At 48.7% G+C, this 17,421-nt stretch overlaps 1 protein-coding gene across 2 annotated transcripts; it reads left to right on the top strand.

Annotated features, from left to right (window-relative positions):
• The first annotated feature begins 351 nt into the window (after positions 1-351).
• Positions 352-16,774, top strand: LOC107375017 (DEAQ box RNA-dependent ATPase 1). 2 transcript variants are annotated; one of them, XM_070552512.1, is made up of 12 exons: positions 352-746; positions 968-1,636; positions 2,170-2,363; positions 2,448-2,877; positions 3,185-3,475; positions 10,492-10,591; positions 14,013-14,171; positions 14,279-14,470; positions 14,928-15,053; positions 15,126-15,316; positions 15,387-15,577; positions 16,111-16,774. In XM_070552512.1, the coding sequence occupies exons 2-12, from the start codon at positions 1,145-1,147 to the stop codon at positions 16,301-16,303; spliced, it is 2,559 nt and encodes an 852-aa protein (XP_070408613.1). In that variant the 5' UTR covers positions 352-746; positions 968-1,144; the 3' UTR covers positions 16,304-16,774. The 2 variants fall into 2 exon arrangements, with proteins under 2 accessions (XP_070408613.1, XP_070408612.1); XM_070552511.1 differs by having other exon boundaries at positions 10,489-10,591.
• The last annotated feature ends 647 nt before the right edge of the window (positions 16,775-17,421 follow it).

The raw sequence follows: 17,421 nt of genomic DNA, 5'->3' as shown, positions 1-17,421 counted from the left end.
ATGCAATTTTATGAAATATTTTAAGTAAAAAAAAACAAATTCATAATTTCACTGAACAAAAACTTCTAACTCGTGAATGCCACGACTAAAAAGTCATATTCTAGTTGTAATTTTTCCATAGTTGAACAATAAAGGTCATTTTAAATTTACAAGAAGGAAATAAAAAACCATCTGTTATGAAGTCAAAAGAGAATAAAAGACATTTACATGAAATCATCTTTATTCATTTACATGATTAGATTTTAACTATTTTAAAATTTATTGTTTCTCATCAGGCTTGGACTTTAAAACTTCATTTATGAAAATATGAGATTTATTAGTTTAAAGGTCAATGTTTTTATTGATTAAGTGAATCCCCTTTGACCCACACTCCCTGCTGGTCAATGAATACGTAACTGCGTATTAACCGAGGGTCCATGAACGCACCGCGGGCTCTGACTGTAAACCATCCGAGGGTCACTGAACGCAACGCACCACAGGCTCTGACAGCTAAACATGGCGGCTGTTGGATGAAGCAGCTTTATTGTCTCTGTCAGCAGACAGGAAACAACCCGAACCGGTTTGGACCTACTGAGCGGTTCAGAGGACATCTCCCCTCCTCCTCTGGCAGGTTTCAGCCTGGGTGTTGTGGCGGGAGAAGGGAGCGGACCGACGTGACAGCAGCGGGGGTTCCTCACCTGTCCCCTGGGATGTGTCCCAGGTAGGAGACGTGGCAGCTGGCGAACGTCTCGTCGTTTCCCGCTCCGGTAAGCGGACACGAGTCTAACCTGTTCGGTGATCAAACCCACTAAAGTTTTCTTGTTGGGTTTAAAAACAGACACGTTTAAATGACCCTGGTCACGTGACCCCGCCCTCGGGTCTCAGGTAAACCCAGAACAGGTAGAGTGGTTCTGGTTGTTTTCCGTCACAAGGACCAGAACTGTTGTGGTTCCGTTTGAGTCGTGTCTTCTGTCCTTTTTCCCATCAGCCACTGCTTCCAGCTTCCAGCTCCCACAGGAGCCACACTTACCTGACCTCCGGTGTGACGCAGACTCACTGGACTCTGGTTCCGGATCGCCACGACAACACCGGGACACAAACTTCTTCTGCTGGGTCTGAATCTCAGAGACTTTTACCAAAATTCCTGCCCCCCCATGTGAGGAAAATGCGAGTCCTCGCAGACGTCTGGAACATCCGGGAAACTCCCTGGTGCATGGCTACTGTCACTCAGCGAGACCGGTTCTGGTTCTGGCCCAAGAGAAAATTAATTCTTCCTTTTGTCTTTGTCTCTGCAGGTGACGCACGCACGCGCACACACACACGCACGCACGCACACACACACACACACACACACACACAGCTGCTGAGGATGGCCTCACCCCCATCGAAACCTCCCACAGCCCTGGACTCCCTGTCTGTCTCCTCCCTGCTGTCTGGAGACCTGGACGATGGGGGAGGAGAGGAGGGGGAGGCGGGTCTGGGAGACCTGGAGGTGAACCCGTACGATGGTTTACCGTTCTCCTCGCGGTACTACTCCCTCCTGGAGGAGAGGCAGCAGCTTCCTGTGTGGCGTCTTCGGCAGAGCCTCCTGGAGCAGCTGGAGAGCCGCAGCATGCTGCTGCTCAGCGCTCCCGGCGGAGCTGGGAAAAGCACCCAGGTAAGCAGTCCCACACAGATCTCACAGAACTGGGTACCTGACATCATGAACCCATCCGGTTCCGGGTTAGGGTTTAGTTTTAGGAGACAGGTGTGACCCAACGCTTGATGTGAAGCATCTACTGGCCCGGAGGCAGGGGATGCTGGGTAGTGTTTCCATGGAAACCAGACTCGGCTGACAGTGTTGGTTGTCCTGACACCTGGAAATGTCCTCACATGGACACTGTGGCAGAGAGAACACAGGACACTTGTTTTGGACTGGTGTGGTGTGATGACATCATCTGACATCCTGACCTTTGACCCTCTAACTGCTGACTGATGGGATTATGAAATCGTGCGTCTGGGATTTCACCGACAGGGACGTTAGGAAGGCTTTTGTTTGTTTTCGTTCAGCTCAGCGACCTGCAGGTTCTGAGCCAAGCCCGGTTCTGTGAGTGCTAGGGTGGAGCTGGGCCAGAACCTTTAACCCACCTCCCTCAGCCCCACCCCCAGGAGGGGAGACACCTCATCACCTCCTGCTCCTCCTCCCTGCAGGTTCCTCAGTGGTGTGCGGAGTTTGCGCTGTCCTTTGAGTTCTGCCACGGTCTGGTCTGCTGCTCGCAGCCGTACTCGGTGGCGGCGCAGAGTCTGGCTCTTCGTGTGGCCGACGAGATGGACCTCAGTCTGGGCCTGGAGGTGGGCTACAGGGTGTCTCATGACAACAGCTGCACACCTGACACCCTACTCAGGTAGGACTCTGTGGCTGGGAGGAACAAAGGTCTTGGGGGGGTTTGGACCTGTGGTCATGTGCCGGTTCTGTGTGTTCTCTGCAGGTTTGTCAGCGACTTCCTGCTGCTGGAGGAGATGATGTCAGACCCTCTGCTGCACCAGTACGGGGTGGTGGTTCTGGACGAGCTGCAGGAGCGGACCGTTCCCACCGACGTGCTGCTCGGCCTTCTCTGTGACGTCTGCCGCCAGAGGCCCGACTTCCGGGTGGTTCTGCTCACTGACCCGACGCTGGCTCCCCGCCTCGCTGCCTTCCTGGGACCCTCCGTGCCTCACCTCCACCTAGAGCAGCCTCTCCCTGAGGCCCCGGGCCAGGACACTGGAGCAGAGGACGGGAGGTCTGTGGACAGAGTGGACATCATGTACAGGGAGCTGTCCTCTGGGAAGGAACCAGTGTCTGCGTCCTGCCACTTGGTTCTGGACCTCCACCGACGAGGAGAGGGAGGAGACGTGATGGTGTTCCTGGCTGGTGCTCAGGTGAGCATTCCTAATTTATACCTGGATCAGGACTTTGGTTCTGGTGCAGAGTCGGGTCAGGCAGCTGGAGACTCCCAGTAGAACCCTGAGGTTCTGGAGGTTCTCCTCCTGGCTGTGATGTCATCAGAGCTGCTTTGTTCTGGTTCTGGTCTACTCTGTGATTAGCAAAGATAAGCGGGTCAGACCCGGCAGGTTCTGTTTTAGGTTTTGTTTCTGACGAGTGTGACCCGAGACGAACTCCTGCATCATGTTCCTTCTGCCGTACGGTCTGGTTCTGGTTCTGATGCAGGTTCCTGTTTCCCTGTAGGAGATAGAAGAGTGTTTGGTTCTGTTGGAGAAGGAGTCTGTAGCTCTGAGTCCTCAGCTCGGCCCGCTCCGGTTCTACCCCCTCCACGCTGGACTGGCTGGTCTGACCCAGAAGGTCTACGAGTCAGAACCTGACCCGTCGGTGCTGAACGAGACCCATGGCTCTGAGGGTCTGGAGACCGAAGGCGTGGGCGTTCAACGGAAGGTGTTCCTCACCGACACACTCGCCGAGGCGTCATTCTCCCTGAGAGGGGTCCGCTACGTCATCGACTCGGGTCTGCAGATCAGAACCGTGAGTTTGTCTGCTGGTGTTGTTTTGTTGAAACGTGTCGCAGAGATGCCAGATGCATCGGTAGAAGAAAGGCTAAAGGGGACAGAGTGTGTGGAGGACACGCTTCTCTCCAGAACACGACTGTTTAACCTAAAATGACCTAAAATGACCCGAGTCAAAGCAACCTTGGATCGAGTCAGGTGGCGTTTAGCCAACCAAATGACACGTCTGTGCTCATGTGACTCCAGTGAGGCGTCGACCTGGTTGAGTGACGGCTGCTTTGGCCCGGGTCACCAGGAGGTCACCTCAGCTGTAGAATTTTTACAAATACATTTTTTCTGGTGTTTAAACAATAAGCGTAATTTTACGGAATAAATATTTGACATCTAAAAAAAGTCATTTTCTGGTGAGACCAGGGGCGGATTTAGGACTGAAGAAGATCCGGGGCTAAACACACACACACACGCGCGCGCGCACATACACGTGACACGCACTAGTCAGCATCATATGTATTTGTCTTGACCTGATAGGACTCTTTCTTCAGCCTGACAGCATCCCTAACCGCCGGTGTCCACCAGCAGGTTTGGGGGTTGCCACCACGACAGGCACCGACGACCCTGCGACCAGAGCTCCGGTCGGCCGCCTCAACAATGGAGGCACGGAACAGGGTCCATTCAGACTCAATGCCCCCCGCCTTCCCCGGAACATTTTGGAAGTTCTGTCAGAGGTGGGAATTGAAGCTCCTTCTGCCAGACGTTCCCAGCAGACCCTCGCGATACGTTTGGGCCTGCCTGGTCTGACCGGCATCCTCCCCCACCATCTGAGCCAACTCACCACCAGGTAGTGGTCAGTTGAAAGCTCCGCCCCTCTCTTCACCCGAGTGTCCCAAGTCATGCGGCCGCAGGTCAGATGAAACAACAACAAAGTCGATCATCGAGCTGTGGCCTAAGGTATCGTGGTGCCAAGAGCACATATGGACACCTTTATGTCTGAACATGGTGTTCTTTATGGACAATCCATGACTGGCACAGAAGTCCAATAACAAAACACCACTCGAATTCAGATCAGGGGGGGACGTTCCTCCCAACCACACCTCTCCAGGTCTCACTGTCGTTGCCCACGTGAGCGTTAAAGTCCTCCAGCAGAACGAGGGAGTCACCAGAAGGAGCGCTCTCCAGCACCCCCTCCAAGGTCTCCAAAAAAGGGTGGGTAGTCTGAACTGTAGTTTGGTGCATGAGCACAGACCACAGTCAGAACCCGTCCCCCCACACGTAGGCGGAGGGAGGCTACCCTCTCATTCACTGGGGTAAACCCCAACGTACAGGCACCAAGATGGGGGGCAACTAGCATGCCCACCCCTGCTCGGCGCCTCTCAGTGGGAGCAACTCCAGAGTGGTGGAAAGACCAACCCCTCTCAAGGAAACTGGTTCCAGAGCCAGAGCCATGCGTTGAGGTGAGTCCGACTATATCTAGTCGGAACCTCTCAACCTCACACACCAACTCAGGCTCCTTCCCCACCAGAGAGGTGACATTCCATGTGCCAAGAGCCAGCTTCTGTAGCCGAGGATCAGACCGCGAAGGTCCCCGCCCTCGACTACCACCCGTCACACACTGCACCGACCCCTTTGGCCCTTCCCATGAGTGGTGAGCCCATGGGAAGGGGGACCCATGTTTCCTCTTCGGGCTGTGCCCGGCCACCAGGCGCTCGCCAACGTGCCCCACCTCCAGGCCTGGCTCCAGAGGGGGGCCCCTCAATTTATCTGATGGTCTAAAAATGGTAGTTTAATAATTTTAGTATAACTCTGGTTTAACTTGGGCTATTAACAGAAATAATAACTGGTGTGTGGTTTGTAATCCACATTTTAAACATGAACTGAAACCGAAGCTCAGAGAGGCGGAGTCTTGCTGCTGCATCTCAAGCTTCTTCATTAAACTACAGCTTTGTTAGCTGCTGAGCTGAGGCGGCACCAGGGAGCCATATGTGATCATTTATGAGTTTTCAGGCTGTGGCGGGAATGTGGGGTGTCTGTGTGTTTAATTTCACTAAGATGGTGGTGACAAGCTCTGATATGACAAAACGGTGATAAAATGCATTAAAAATTGTGGTCACCATGGTTATCATGATGATTGTTCAATAATCAGAATGAAGGACCCTAAATAAAAATCGAATCATGAGAAACCTAAAATTGCACTCTCCTGTCACAGTCTCTTGTTTTCATTTTTTGCAAATAAGTCAAATGATATGAAAAATAATACTGTGATAGAATATTTTTCCATTTCACCCAGCCTAGTGTCTATGTGATGTTTAGTGTCTATGGGATCTGTTGGTGGGATGTGTTTGTGTCTATGGAATGTTTTGGTGTCTTCGGGACGTGTTGGTGTCCACGGGGCTTGTTTGTTTCTATGTGACGTGTTGGTGTCTATGTGACGTGTTGGTGTCTATGTGACGTTTTGGTGTCTACGGGACGTGTTGGTGTCTATGTGACGTGTTGGTGTCTATGTGACGTGTTGGTGTCTATGTGACGTGTTGGTGTCTATGTGACGTGTTGGTGTCTACGGGACGTGTTGGTGTCTATGTGACGTGTTGGTGTCTATGTGACGTGTTGGTGTCTATGTGACGTGTTGGTGTCTATGTGACGTTTTGGTGTCTACGGGACGTGTTGGTGTCTATGTGATGTTTAGTGTTATGGGACCTGTTGGTGGGATGTGTTGGTGTCTACGGTATGTGTTGGTGTCTATGTAACGTGTTGGTGTCTACAGGGTGTGTTTGTTTCTATGTGACGTGTTGGTGTCTATGTGACGTGTTGGTGTCTACGGGGCTTGTTTGTTTCTATGTGACGTGTTGGTGTCTATGTGACGTGTTGGTGTCTACGGGGCTTGTTTGTTTCTATGTGAAGTGTTGGTGTCTATGTGACGTGTTGGCGTCTATGTGACGTTTTGGTGTCTACGGGACGTGTTGGTGTCTATGTGATGTTTAGTGTTATGGGACCTGTTGGTGGGATGTGTTGGTGTCTACGGTATGTGTTGGTGTCTATGTAACGTGTTGGTGTCTACAGGGTGTGTTTGTTTCTATGTGACGTGTTGGTGTCTATGTGACTTGTTGGTGTCTATGTGACGTGTTGGTGTCTACGGGGCTTGTTTGTTTCTATGTGACGTGTTGGTGTCTATGTGACGTGTTGGTGTCTACGGGGCTTGTTTGTTTCCATGTGACGTGTTGGTGTCTATGTGACGTGTTGGCGTCTATGTGACGTTTTGGTGTCTACGGGACGTGTTGGTGTCTATGTGATGTTTAGTGTTATGGGACCTGTTGGTTGGATGTGTTGGTGTCTACGGTATGTGTTGGTGTCTATGTGACGTGTTGGTGTCTACGGGGTGTGTTTGTGTCTATGTGACGTGTTGGTGTCTATGTGTTGTGTTGGTGTCTATGGAACGTTTTGGTGTCTATGGGACGTGTTGGTGTCTATGTGACGTGTTGGTGTCTATGTGACGTTTTGGTGTTGGTGTCTACGGGACGCGTTGGTGTGATGTTTAGTGTTATGGGACCTGTTGGTGGGACGTGTTGGTGTCTACGGGGTGTGTTTGTTTCTATGTGACGTGTTGGTGTCTATGTGACGTGTTGGCGTCTATGTGACGTTTTGGTGTCTATGTGATGTGTTGGTGTCTACAGGGCTTGTTTGTTTCTATGTGACGTGTTGGTGTCTATGTGACGTGTTGGCGTCTATGTGACGTTTTGGTGTCTACGGGACGTGTTGGTGTCTATGTGACGTTTAGTGTTATGGGACCTGTTGGTGGGATGTGTTGGTGTCTACGGTATGTGTTGGTGTCTATGTGACGTGTTGGTGTCTACGGGGTGTGTTTGTGTCTATGTGTTGTGTTGGTGTCTATGGAACGTTTTGGTGTCTATGGGACGTGTTGGTGTCTATGTGACGTGTTGGTGTCTATGTGACGTTTTGGTGTTGGTGTCTACGGGACGCGTTGGTGTGATGTTTAGTGTTATGGGACCTGTTGGTGGGACGTGTTGGTGTCTACGGGGTGTGTTTGTTTCTATGTGACGTGTTGGTGTCTATGTGACGTGTTGGCGTCTATGTGACGTTTTGGTGTCTATGTGATGTGTTGGTGTCTACAGGGCTTGTTTGTTTCTATGTGACGTGTTGGTGTCTATGTGACGTGTTGGCGTCTATGTGACGTTTTGGTGTCTACGGGACGTGTTGGTGTCTATGTGACGTTTAGTGTTATGGGACCTGTTGGTGGGATGTGTTGGTGTCTACGGTATGTGTTGGTGTCTATGTGACGTGTTGGTGTCTACGGGGTGTGTTTGTGTCTATGTGACGTGTTGGTGTCTATGTGTTGTGTTGGTGTCTATGGAACGTTTTGGTGTCTATGGGACGTGTTGGTGTCTATGTGACGTTTTGGTGTTGGTGTCTACGGGACGCGTTGGTGTGATGTTTAGTGTTATGGGACCTGTTGGTGGGACGTGTTGGTGTCTACGGGGTGTGTTTGTTTCTATGTGACGTGTTGGCGTCTATGTGACGTTTTGGTGTCTATGTGACGTGTTGGTGTCTACAGGGCTTGTTTGTTTCTATGTGACGTGTTGGTGTCTATGTGACGTGTTGGCGTCTATGTGACGTTTTGGTGTCTACGTGACGTGTTGGTGTCTATGTGATGTTTAGTGTTATGGGATCTGTTGGTGGGATGTGTTGGTGTCTACGGTATGTGTTGGTGTCTATGTAACGTGTTGGTATCTACAGGGTGTGTTTGTTTCTATGTGACGTGTTGGTGTCTACGGGGTGTGTTTGTGTCTATGTGACGTGTTTGTGTCTATGTGTTGTGTTGGTGTCTATGTGACGTGTTGGTGTCTATGTGACGTGTTGGTGTCTATGTGACGTTTTGGTGTCTACGGGACGTGTTGGTGTCTATGTGATGTTTAGTGTTATGGGATCTGTTGATGGGATGTGTTGGTGTCTACGGTATGTGTTGGTGTCTATGTAACGTGTTGGTATCTACAGGGTGTGTTTGTTTCTATGTGACGTGTTGGTGTCTACGGGGTGTGTTTGTGTCTATGTGACGTGTTTGTGTCTATGTGTTGTGTTGGTGTCTATGTGACGTGTTGGTGTCTATGTGTTGTGTTGGTGTCTATGGAACGTTTTGGTGTCTATGGGACGTGTTGCTGTCTATGTGACGTGTTGGTGTCTATGTGACGTGTTGGTGTCTATGTGTTGTGTTGGTGTCTATGGGACGTGTTGCTGTCTATGTGACGTGTTGGTGTCTATGTGACGTGTTGGTGTCTATGTGACGTTTTGGTGTCTACGGGACGTGTTTGTGTCTATGTGACGTGTTGGTGTCTATGTGTTGTGTTGGTGTCTATGGAACGTTTTGGTGTCTATGGGACGTGTTGCTGTCTATGTGACGTGTTGGTGTCTATGTGACGTGTTGGTGTCTATGTGTTGTGTTGGTGTCTATGGAAGGTTTTGGTGTCTATGGGACGTGTTGGTGTCTATGTGACGTGTTGGTGTCTACGGGGTGTGTTTGTGTCTATGTGACGTGTTGGTGTCTATGTGTTGTGTTGGTGTCTATGGAACGTTTTGGTGTCTATGGAACGTTTTGGTGTCTATGTGACGTGTTGGTGTCTATGTGACGTTTTGGTGTCTACGGGACGTGTTTGTGTCTATGTGACGTGTTGGTGTCTATGGAACGTTTTGGTGTCTATGGGACGTGTTGGTGTCTATGGGACGTGTTGGTGTCTATGTGACGTGTTGGTGTCTACGGGGTGTGTTTGTGTCTATGTGACGTGTTGGTGTCTATGTGTTGTGTTGGTGTCTATGGAACGTTTTGGTGTCTATGGAACGTTTTGGTGTCTATGTGACGTGTTGGTGTCTATGTGACGTTTTGGTGTCTACGGGACGTGTTTGTGTCTATGTGACGTGTTGGTGTCTATGGAACGTTTTGGTGTCTATGGGACGTGTTGGTGTCTATGTGACGTGTTGGTGTCTATGTGACGTGTTGGTGTCTATGGAACGTTTTGGTGTCTATGGGACGTGTTGGTGTCTATGTGACGTGTTGGTGTCTATGTGAAGCTTTGGTGTTGGTGTCTATGGAACGTTTTGGTGTCTATGGGACGTGTTTGTTTCTATGTGACGTGTTTGTGTCTATGTGTTGTGTTGGTGTCTATGGAACGTTTTGGTGTCTATGTGACGTGTTGGTGTCTATGGAACGTTTTGGTGTTGGTGTCTACGGGACGCGTTGGTGTGATGTTTAGTGTTATGGGACCTGTTGGTGGGACGTGTTGGTGTCTACGGGGTGTGTTTGTTTCTATGTGACGTGTTGGTGTCTATGGAACGTTTTGGTGTCTATGGGACGTGTTGGTGTCTATGGGACGTGTTGGTGTCTATGTGACGTGTTGGTGTCTACGGGGTGTGTTTGTGTCTATGTGACGTGTTGGTGTCTATGTGTTGTGTTGGTGTCTATGGAACGTTTTGGTGTCTATGGAACGTTTTGGTGTCTATGTGACGTGTTGGTGTCTATGTGACGTTTTGGTGTCTACGGGACGTGTTTGTGTCTATGTGACGTGTTGGTGTCTATGGAACGTTTTGGTGTCTATGGGACGTGTTGGTGTCTATGTGACGTGTTGGTGTCTATGTGACGTGTTGGTGTCTATGGAACGTTTTGGTGTCTATGGGACGTGTTGGTGTCTATGTGACGTGTTGGTGTCTATGTGAAGCTTTGGTGTTGGTGTCTATGGAACGTTTTGGTGTCTATGGGACGTGTTTGTTTCTATGTGACGTGTTTGTGTCTATGTGTTGTGTTGGTGTCTATGGAACGTTTTGGTGTCTATGTGACGTGTTGGTGTCTATGGAACGTTTTGGTGTTGGTGTCTACGGGACGCGTTGGTGTGATGTTTAGTGTTATGGGACCTGTTGGTGGGACGTGTTGGTGTCTACGGGGTGTGTTTGTTTCTATGTGACATTTTGGTGTCTACGGGACGCTTTGGTGTCTGTATGATGTATTTTCTCTTAAAGTTTTTGTATTTCCTGAAGCAGGTCTATAATCCTCAAATCCGAGCCAACTCCCAGGTTCTGAGGCGCATCAGCAGACACCAGGCAGACATGAGAGCTCAGAGGGTCACCAGTCACCTTCCAGGTACATTTTCTAACAACTCAAAGAAAACGTGAACCAGCCAGAACATTATGACCCCTTGTTACCTGGTTACCATGGCAAGAATCTCCTGGCTGCAGAACTCCGGAGAACTTCAAAATCACAAGGGTTTTATTGCCATATGTGTGAGAAATCACAACATTAGGAAATTGCTACGGTACTTGGTGCAAGAACAAATAAACGATAAGCAAAAATTAGAATGAAGAAATAAACACAATAAAATTATAATATAGGGAGACAATAGTTAATGAAGCAGCTACTTTATACAAGTCAGTGTAGGTACTGGTCAGAGCGGGTCAGTTCAGGTGCAAACACAAAACAGGGTCATGTGACTGAAACAAAGCAGCTGGAGTGGGCGGGTCTACGAATGTCATCCGTGAGGCCAACTACAGAGGGGAAGAAACTGTTCTTGTGGCGAGAGATTCTGGTCTGAATGGAAAGTGTGCCCGCTGTCTTCTGGGTGTTTAGCACCAGGTTGTCGTGGCTGCACCAGGGACACCAGCCGTTCCACCTCAGTTCTGTAGGCAGACTCATCCCCGTCAGAGATGAATCCGATGACGGTGGTGTCGTCTGCAAACTTGATAAGCCGATAGATTATATATTTTCTTCATCAAGTTGACGCAGTGATAGCTAGATCTTGTTGTATTATTGTTGTGTCCCTTTTTTTTTTTTGTCTTTCTGCAGGTCTAGAAGCAGACTCTTGTTCATTGTTTATTTTTGTGGAACACCCCCCCCCCTCTCTCTCTCTCTCCCCACCTTTTCTTTTCCTTTCTCTTTCACCTCTGTCTCCGTGTCTGGTCGGAATTACAAAGCATTCAACAACAATAACAATAAAGTTTTAAGTATCAGGCGTGACATTAAAAGCAAACGCTTTGATGCTCCACCTGAGAATAAATCTGTAAGGCTTGTCACCAGCATTCAGACATCAATTCTGCTTGCTTCACAGCCAGACAGGACACGGTAAAAAAAAAAAAAAAAAGAGATGAATCCGATGACGGTGGTGTCGTCTGCAAACTTAATAAGCTTGACCGACTCATGGTTGGAGGTTCGGCTATTGGTGTACAGGGAGAAGATCAGAGAGGAGAGAACACAGTCCTGAGGGGAACCGGTGCTGATGGTCCACAGGTCCGAGACATTCAGGAGGACCAAAACAAATATATTTATAAAGCACATTTAAAAACAGTATGACAGCTGACCAGAGTGCTTCACAAAGGAGCATGAATGCTCTGTAAATGTATGGCAAACAACGATAATTCACAATGCCAGGATCCTAAGATAAAATACACAGAAAAACAGAATACTAAAACAATGTGCAAAAGCAAGAGTGTCAATGTACAGTAAAAGAGCTGAAGTAGAACACAATAAAAGCCGGCTTAGGGTACAGGAAAATAAACGGAGAGTAATGAAACGTATAGCGAATTTGAACAATCACTGGCCAAATGCCAAATCATAGAAGTGGGTCTTCAGTAGGGACTTGAAACGGATGAGGGAAGGTGTCTGACAGACATGGTAAAAGCATTCCAGAGTGTGGGGGCCACAAACACAAAAACCCGTTCCCACCCACGATTTATAATTCATGGTATGTGTGGGAAGTAACAGAAGGTCAGCTGACCTCAAGGTGTGTATTGTATTCAGGTCCAATAAATAGAACAGGGCCAGACCATTTAAGGCTTTAAAGACAAGTGTCAGTGCTTTGAACCTCACCCAAAAGTGAACTGGGAGCCAGCGCAATTGAGCCAGGACCGGAGTTAGGTGGTTTCATCGGTTAGAGTTTGTTGAAAACCTTGCAGCCGCATTCCACAGTCTATCGAGGGCTGAGGAAGGGACACCAATGAAGGTCAAATTTGCATAGTCCAGGCGTGATGTTTTGAAATCGTATATGACGGACTCCAAATGATGCCTCTTTACAGTTGGTTTATGGTGAGTTAGGCCACGCAGTTGAAAGAAGCATGTTTTAGTTGTTGCAATGATCTGGGGGCCAGTGAAAGGCCTGCATCCAATTTAACCCCAAGGCTGGTCACGCATTGCTGTGGAGTGATACCAAAAAATTCAGGGATGGAGGGCGATTGTGAGGGTTATGTAGATCGAAAAGAACCTCCTCTGTTATTGACTTTTAACTCATTCACTGCCAGCCGTTTCCTGATCGGTAAAGCCCTTCGCTGCCAGCGTTTCTCACCGTTTTTACTGTTTTTTTTTAAGAGTCAGAGAACGTTGCGTGCTAGGATGATGTTGACGCCAAAACAAAGCGGAGACTCACCTCTTACATCAGGAAGAATCAGCGTGTTTCGAGCGTTATCCGTTCTTTCATAATCCGTTGTCGAATTGTGATCGGCAGAAGCTTTTCCAGGTTCACACCTCACTTTGTTTTTACAGCAGTGGCCTAAAACGATCTCCTAACACATGGATGTTCTGCTTCCTGATCACGTGACGTGTGACATACGCGGATGAAGATCGGCTTCTGAGCTGAGATGTTTGTTCTCATGGCACAGGGGCTCGCCCGACGCCCAAACAGTAAAAAAAAAATGCAAATGACGACTTTAGTCGTCATTGGCAGTGAACGGTTGGATCTAATGGCAGTGAATGAGTTAATTACAGAAAATTAGCAGCTAACCAACTCTTCACTTTTGTAAGGCAGTTGTGAAGGAGTGGGACAGCATTGGGTGTGTTCATGGTCATATTGATTTGGCAATCATCAGTGTACGTATGATAGCTTAGGTTTAATTCATCCAGGATTCACCCCAAGGGGAGAATGTAAATGGAAAAAAGCAGTGGCCCAAGGGCAGAGCCCTGTGGCACACCCCAGGGGAGAGGGAGAAGTATAGCCACCAATGTTTACACGGAAGGACCTACCCCGAATATAGGAACAGAACCATTCCTAGAACACATCAAGTAAAGAATTATTGTCATTGTGGGTAGAGGTTTTGTTGTGGACTATTTTCTCAAGGGCCTTAGACAGAAAATGGCCTTTTGAGATGGGGTGGAAATTGGCATAGTCAGATGGATTGAGCCCACGTTTTCTCAAAATCGCCTGGACAACTACTGCCCTGAAAGCTGTAGGAAACACTCCGGTCGTCAGACTAGTATTGGAAATATGGTGAGGCTTGAGATTGGGAGGATATCACATACCAATTTCAGAGGGAGGCAGTCCTCTGGAGAATCAGCCAATTTCATTGATCTAATGAGAGTTTCAAGATCTTTGAGCGAGGCCGGATCAAAGTGTGATAAAGTTGGGGGGTCGAGTGGCACAGAAGGATTAGAGAGTCCAAGGGGTAGAAGAATATCCCCAATGCCTTGAACTTTGAGGAGAAAAAAGTTCTGAAATTCGATACACAGAGAAGTGGAAGGCGTGAGGATGGTTCCTAACGTTTTGGCTGGTTCTAGATGGTTAAACTGTTGTTCTTCTCAGGGTTGTGTCTCCGTCTCTACCCCCGGTCCCTGTATGAGGACGGGATGGAGGAGGCTTGTTGTCCCGGTGTGATGGAGGAGAACCTGAGCCACTTGGTTCTGCTGCTGAAGAGGCTGGACATTGCTGACATGGGACAGTGCAAGTTCTTGGACAGGCCAGGTACGAGCCACTTCCTGTGTCTTTAGGTTACTCAGACTGTCAGTGATGTCACAGAAACGTCACAATTATGAATGAATTCCCCCCCACCCCCACCCCACCCCATCCAGCCCCTGAGGCTCTGATGCAGGCCCTGGAGGACCTGGACTACCTGGCAGCACTGGATGATGATGGGAATCTGTCCGAAGTGGGAATCATCATGTCTGAGCTGCCGCTCGAGCCGCCGCTGGCTAAGTCTCTGATCGCCGCATGCGAGTACGACTGTGTGGACGAGCTACTGACGGTAGCCGCCATGCTCACAGGTAGAGGATGAGGTGTTCACACGAACATCCACGTTAAAGACCAAGTTCACTGACACAAGGCTAAATGTGAAAATAGTCTTCTACCCCTAACTCCTGGATCACCCCCGATAGAAAATAGACGGGGAAGCGCGCGGGTCAGAAAAGCTCGACAGATCTACGTCTCACTGAAAACCAGCAGAGCATGTCTCAGCTAATAGAAGCTAACTGTTAGCATTAGCAACTCCACAACACAGCAGAGCAGGTTTGTGTTTTTGTGGAGATTAGAACAGCTTTTTTAAACGTGGGTTTTATTTAAGGTGAATGACAGCATTGGGGAAGGCGGGGTCACATCACCCCCGTCCGAGCGTTATCAGAGGTGTTTGGGGTAAAAGCGTGTCTGGTAGCAGCAGAAGTTCTGGTCCAGTTGGACAACATGTCTAACAGGACGATCCTGTTTGTCTTTTCCGTCTCGTCTCAGCTCCTTCCTGCTTCGCCGCAGTAGAAGCCAGCAGAAAGGAGGCCGCCGTCGCTCTCTGGCGACCTGTGATGCACGACGCGGGCGATCACATGACCCTCATAAATGTTTATAATGCCTTCGTGGAGCGTAGGTACATCTCTGTCCTGACTGAGTGTTGCTGCTGAAGAAGCTAACGGATGTGTTTGTGACTGATTCCAGATAATCAGGATGAGGCGTGGTGCTCCGCCAACTTCCTGAGTCACGCTGCCTTACGCCTGGCAGTGGTCATCAGGGCGGAGCTTCTGGACGTGATGCAGAGGATAGAACTCCCAGTTTCGCCCCCGGCGTTTGGATCCCCCGACAACTGCACTAATATCAAACGTGCACTTCTCTCCGGCTTCTTCCTCAGAGTATGGCTCTTGTCTCCAGGTGAGCTGAAGGTCCAGCTGGTTCTGATCTCTCCAAACGTTTCCTCCTCAGGTGGCTCATGACGTTGATGGCTCCGGTAACTACCTCCTGCTAACCCACCGTCACGTGGCCCACCTCCACCCGTTCTCCTCCTACCTGTGTCTCCAGCCGAGCCCGAGCCCCCCCAGCTGGGTCCTGTACCACGAGTTTACCATCTCCAGTGATAACTGCATCTGCATCGCTTCTGAAGTCCACCCTCAGATGTGAGTCTGTCGCCGAGAACGCCGTACCTGAGACCATCAACTATTGGTGGATTCTTCTGTTTGTTTCTGTTGCTGTCCAGGATCAGGAAGTCCATATATGTTCATCTCATACCGAGTCACCAGCAGCACGGTTTTAAACTTTCCTGTAACCCCACAATTCCTGTTACATAACAGTTAAGCTGCTGTCCTCTGATTCTGACCAATCAGCCACATCTCAGCTGGTCCTTCTGATGGAGACACTTAAACAGCTTCTTTAAATGTTTACGTTCATCCCAGAATTCCTTCAGGATTAAAGATTAGCTTTTGGTTCTGTGAGAATCTGAGATCCTGGTGGAACCGGTTCCTCTGAGCTCCAGCTGCTGGAGACCAACCAGATGTCTCAAAACATGGTTCTCAGGTTCCTCCGAGTCTCACGTTCACTCTGTTGTGGGGTCAGGGTCACTGGAACCTGTCTGTCTCACTTTAGTGTCAGAAAGTGGAAATGTGTGCGACGACATGGGGAGTAAGTGTGTGTGTGTGTGTGTGTTTTTTAGGCTAGTGGAGTTGGCGCCTCAGTACTTCCTGGGGAACCTGCCAGCTAGCGATGGTAAGGAGCTGCTGATGGACCTCAGACAGAGTCTGGCGCCCCCTTCAGCTGATCTGGACTCCCAGGAGCACAACAAGACTCAGAAAGACTCATCAGAGACTCACAGCCAGCCCAGCACCGAGCTCTGTGCTGTCCAATGAGAAGGAGGAAGGGGCGGAGCTTCTCAGGTCTCTAAACAAACATTTGTCACTTTATCATTTGATCTGAGTGTTTTTATCTATTATGCAGTGAAATATTTTAGTTGTTTTGATGTTTTTTTGAACTTTTGCTGGGAAACTTTAAATCTGGAGTTTTAAAACGACTCCCGGCACACCCGAGGGAGACTCGCACTCCTGTTCTTTGTTTTTAATTTAAGACTTCCTTTTAGGCTCTTTACTTAATGAGTTTGTAATTGCTGTTTTTGTGACTAAGTCTTTTTAATAAAAACATGTGAAAGATGAAGGGAAAGCTGTAAAAGTTTCTGCTAAAAGCAACAAACGGCTCATCAGAGCTGACAAATTCAGTTACTCTATGCAGATGACATGCTGCTTTACTGTGATCCTCTGGACTGCTCGCTGTTTGCGCTGCCCTCTCCTTTTTTATTACGGAATAAAATGAGATTCGAATATAAATGTTAATGTTTGAGTGATTATTACTTCATAAACAACCTCTGAGCTGGTGTCCTGCAGGGTTTAGGTGTTTCTGTTCCAACAGCAGAGCAGGATGCAGCCGCCTCACGAGGGAGTTGGCGTGGAAACTTGAGCACTCCCTGTTTGCTGCAGGGAGACGGTGACTTTTGGTTTACTTTACCTAACTCGCTCAAACGGGTCAGTACCGGACCTCTGCAGAACTTTATGGGTCAGTAGGTTATTTAAAGCGAGTGAGTTGGAGCAGAAAGAAAGAAAACGATCTTTAAAATAGCGTCTCAAGATAAAAATCACGAGGCGCATCACCAAAACAAAAAAATTTAAATATAATTTTTTCTTTTAAAAAATGTTTAAAAAAATAAAATAAATAACAGTGATTAAAATTTTAAGGGAAAGGAGGAATAAGAGCAGAATAAGGAGAGGGAAGTGATGAAGGTCCCACCAGAGCCTGAACAGGTGAGTTTAAAGGAGACCACCGAGTCCACTGATCTCAGGCTCAGGGGGACAGAGGTCCAGAGTCTGGGGGCCACAGCAGCAGATGATCTGTCACCTTTGGTGCAGCAGAGAAACTTCTAACATCTGCAGGGTGGTTGACTCTAAAGACCAGGACCCGACTGAACCCTTAGACTTTG

The sequence above is a fragment of the Nothobranchius furzeri genome, chromosome 6 (genome assembly GCF_043380555.1).
Source record: "Nothobranchius furzeri strain GRZ-AD chromosome 6, NfurGRZ-RIMD1, whole genome shotgun sequence".
Classification (NCBI taxonomy): domain Eukaryota; kingdom Metazoa; phylum Chordata; class Actinopteri; order Cyprinodontiformes; family Nothobranchiidae; genus Nothobranchius; species Nothobranchius furzeri.
The sequence above is the reverse complement of the archived record's forward strand: the minus strand, read 5'-3'. Positions and strand labels throughout refer to the sequence as shown.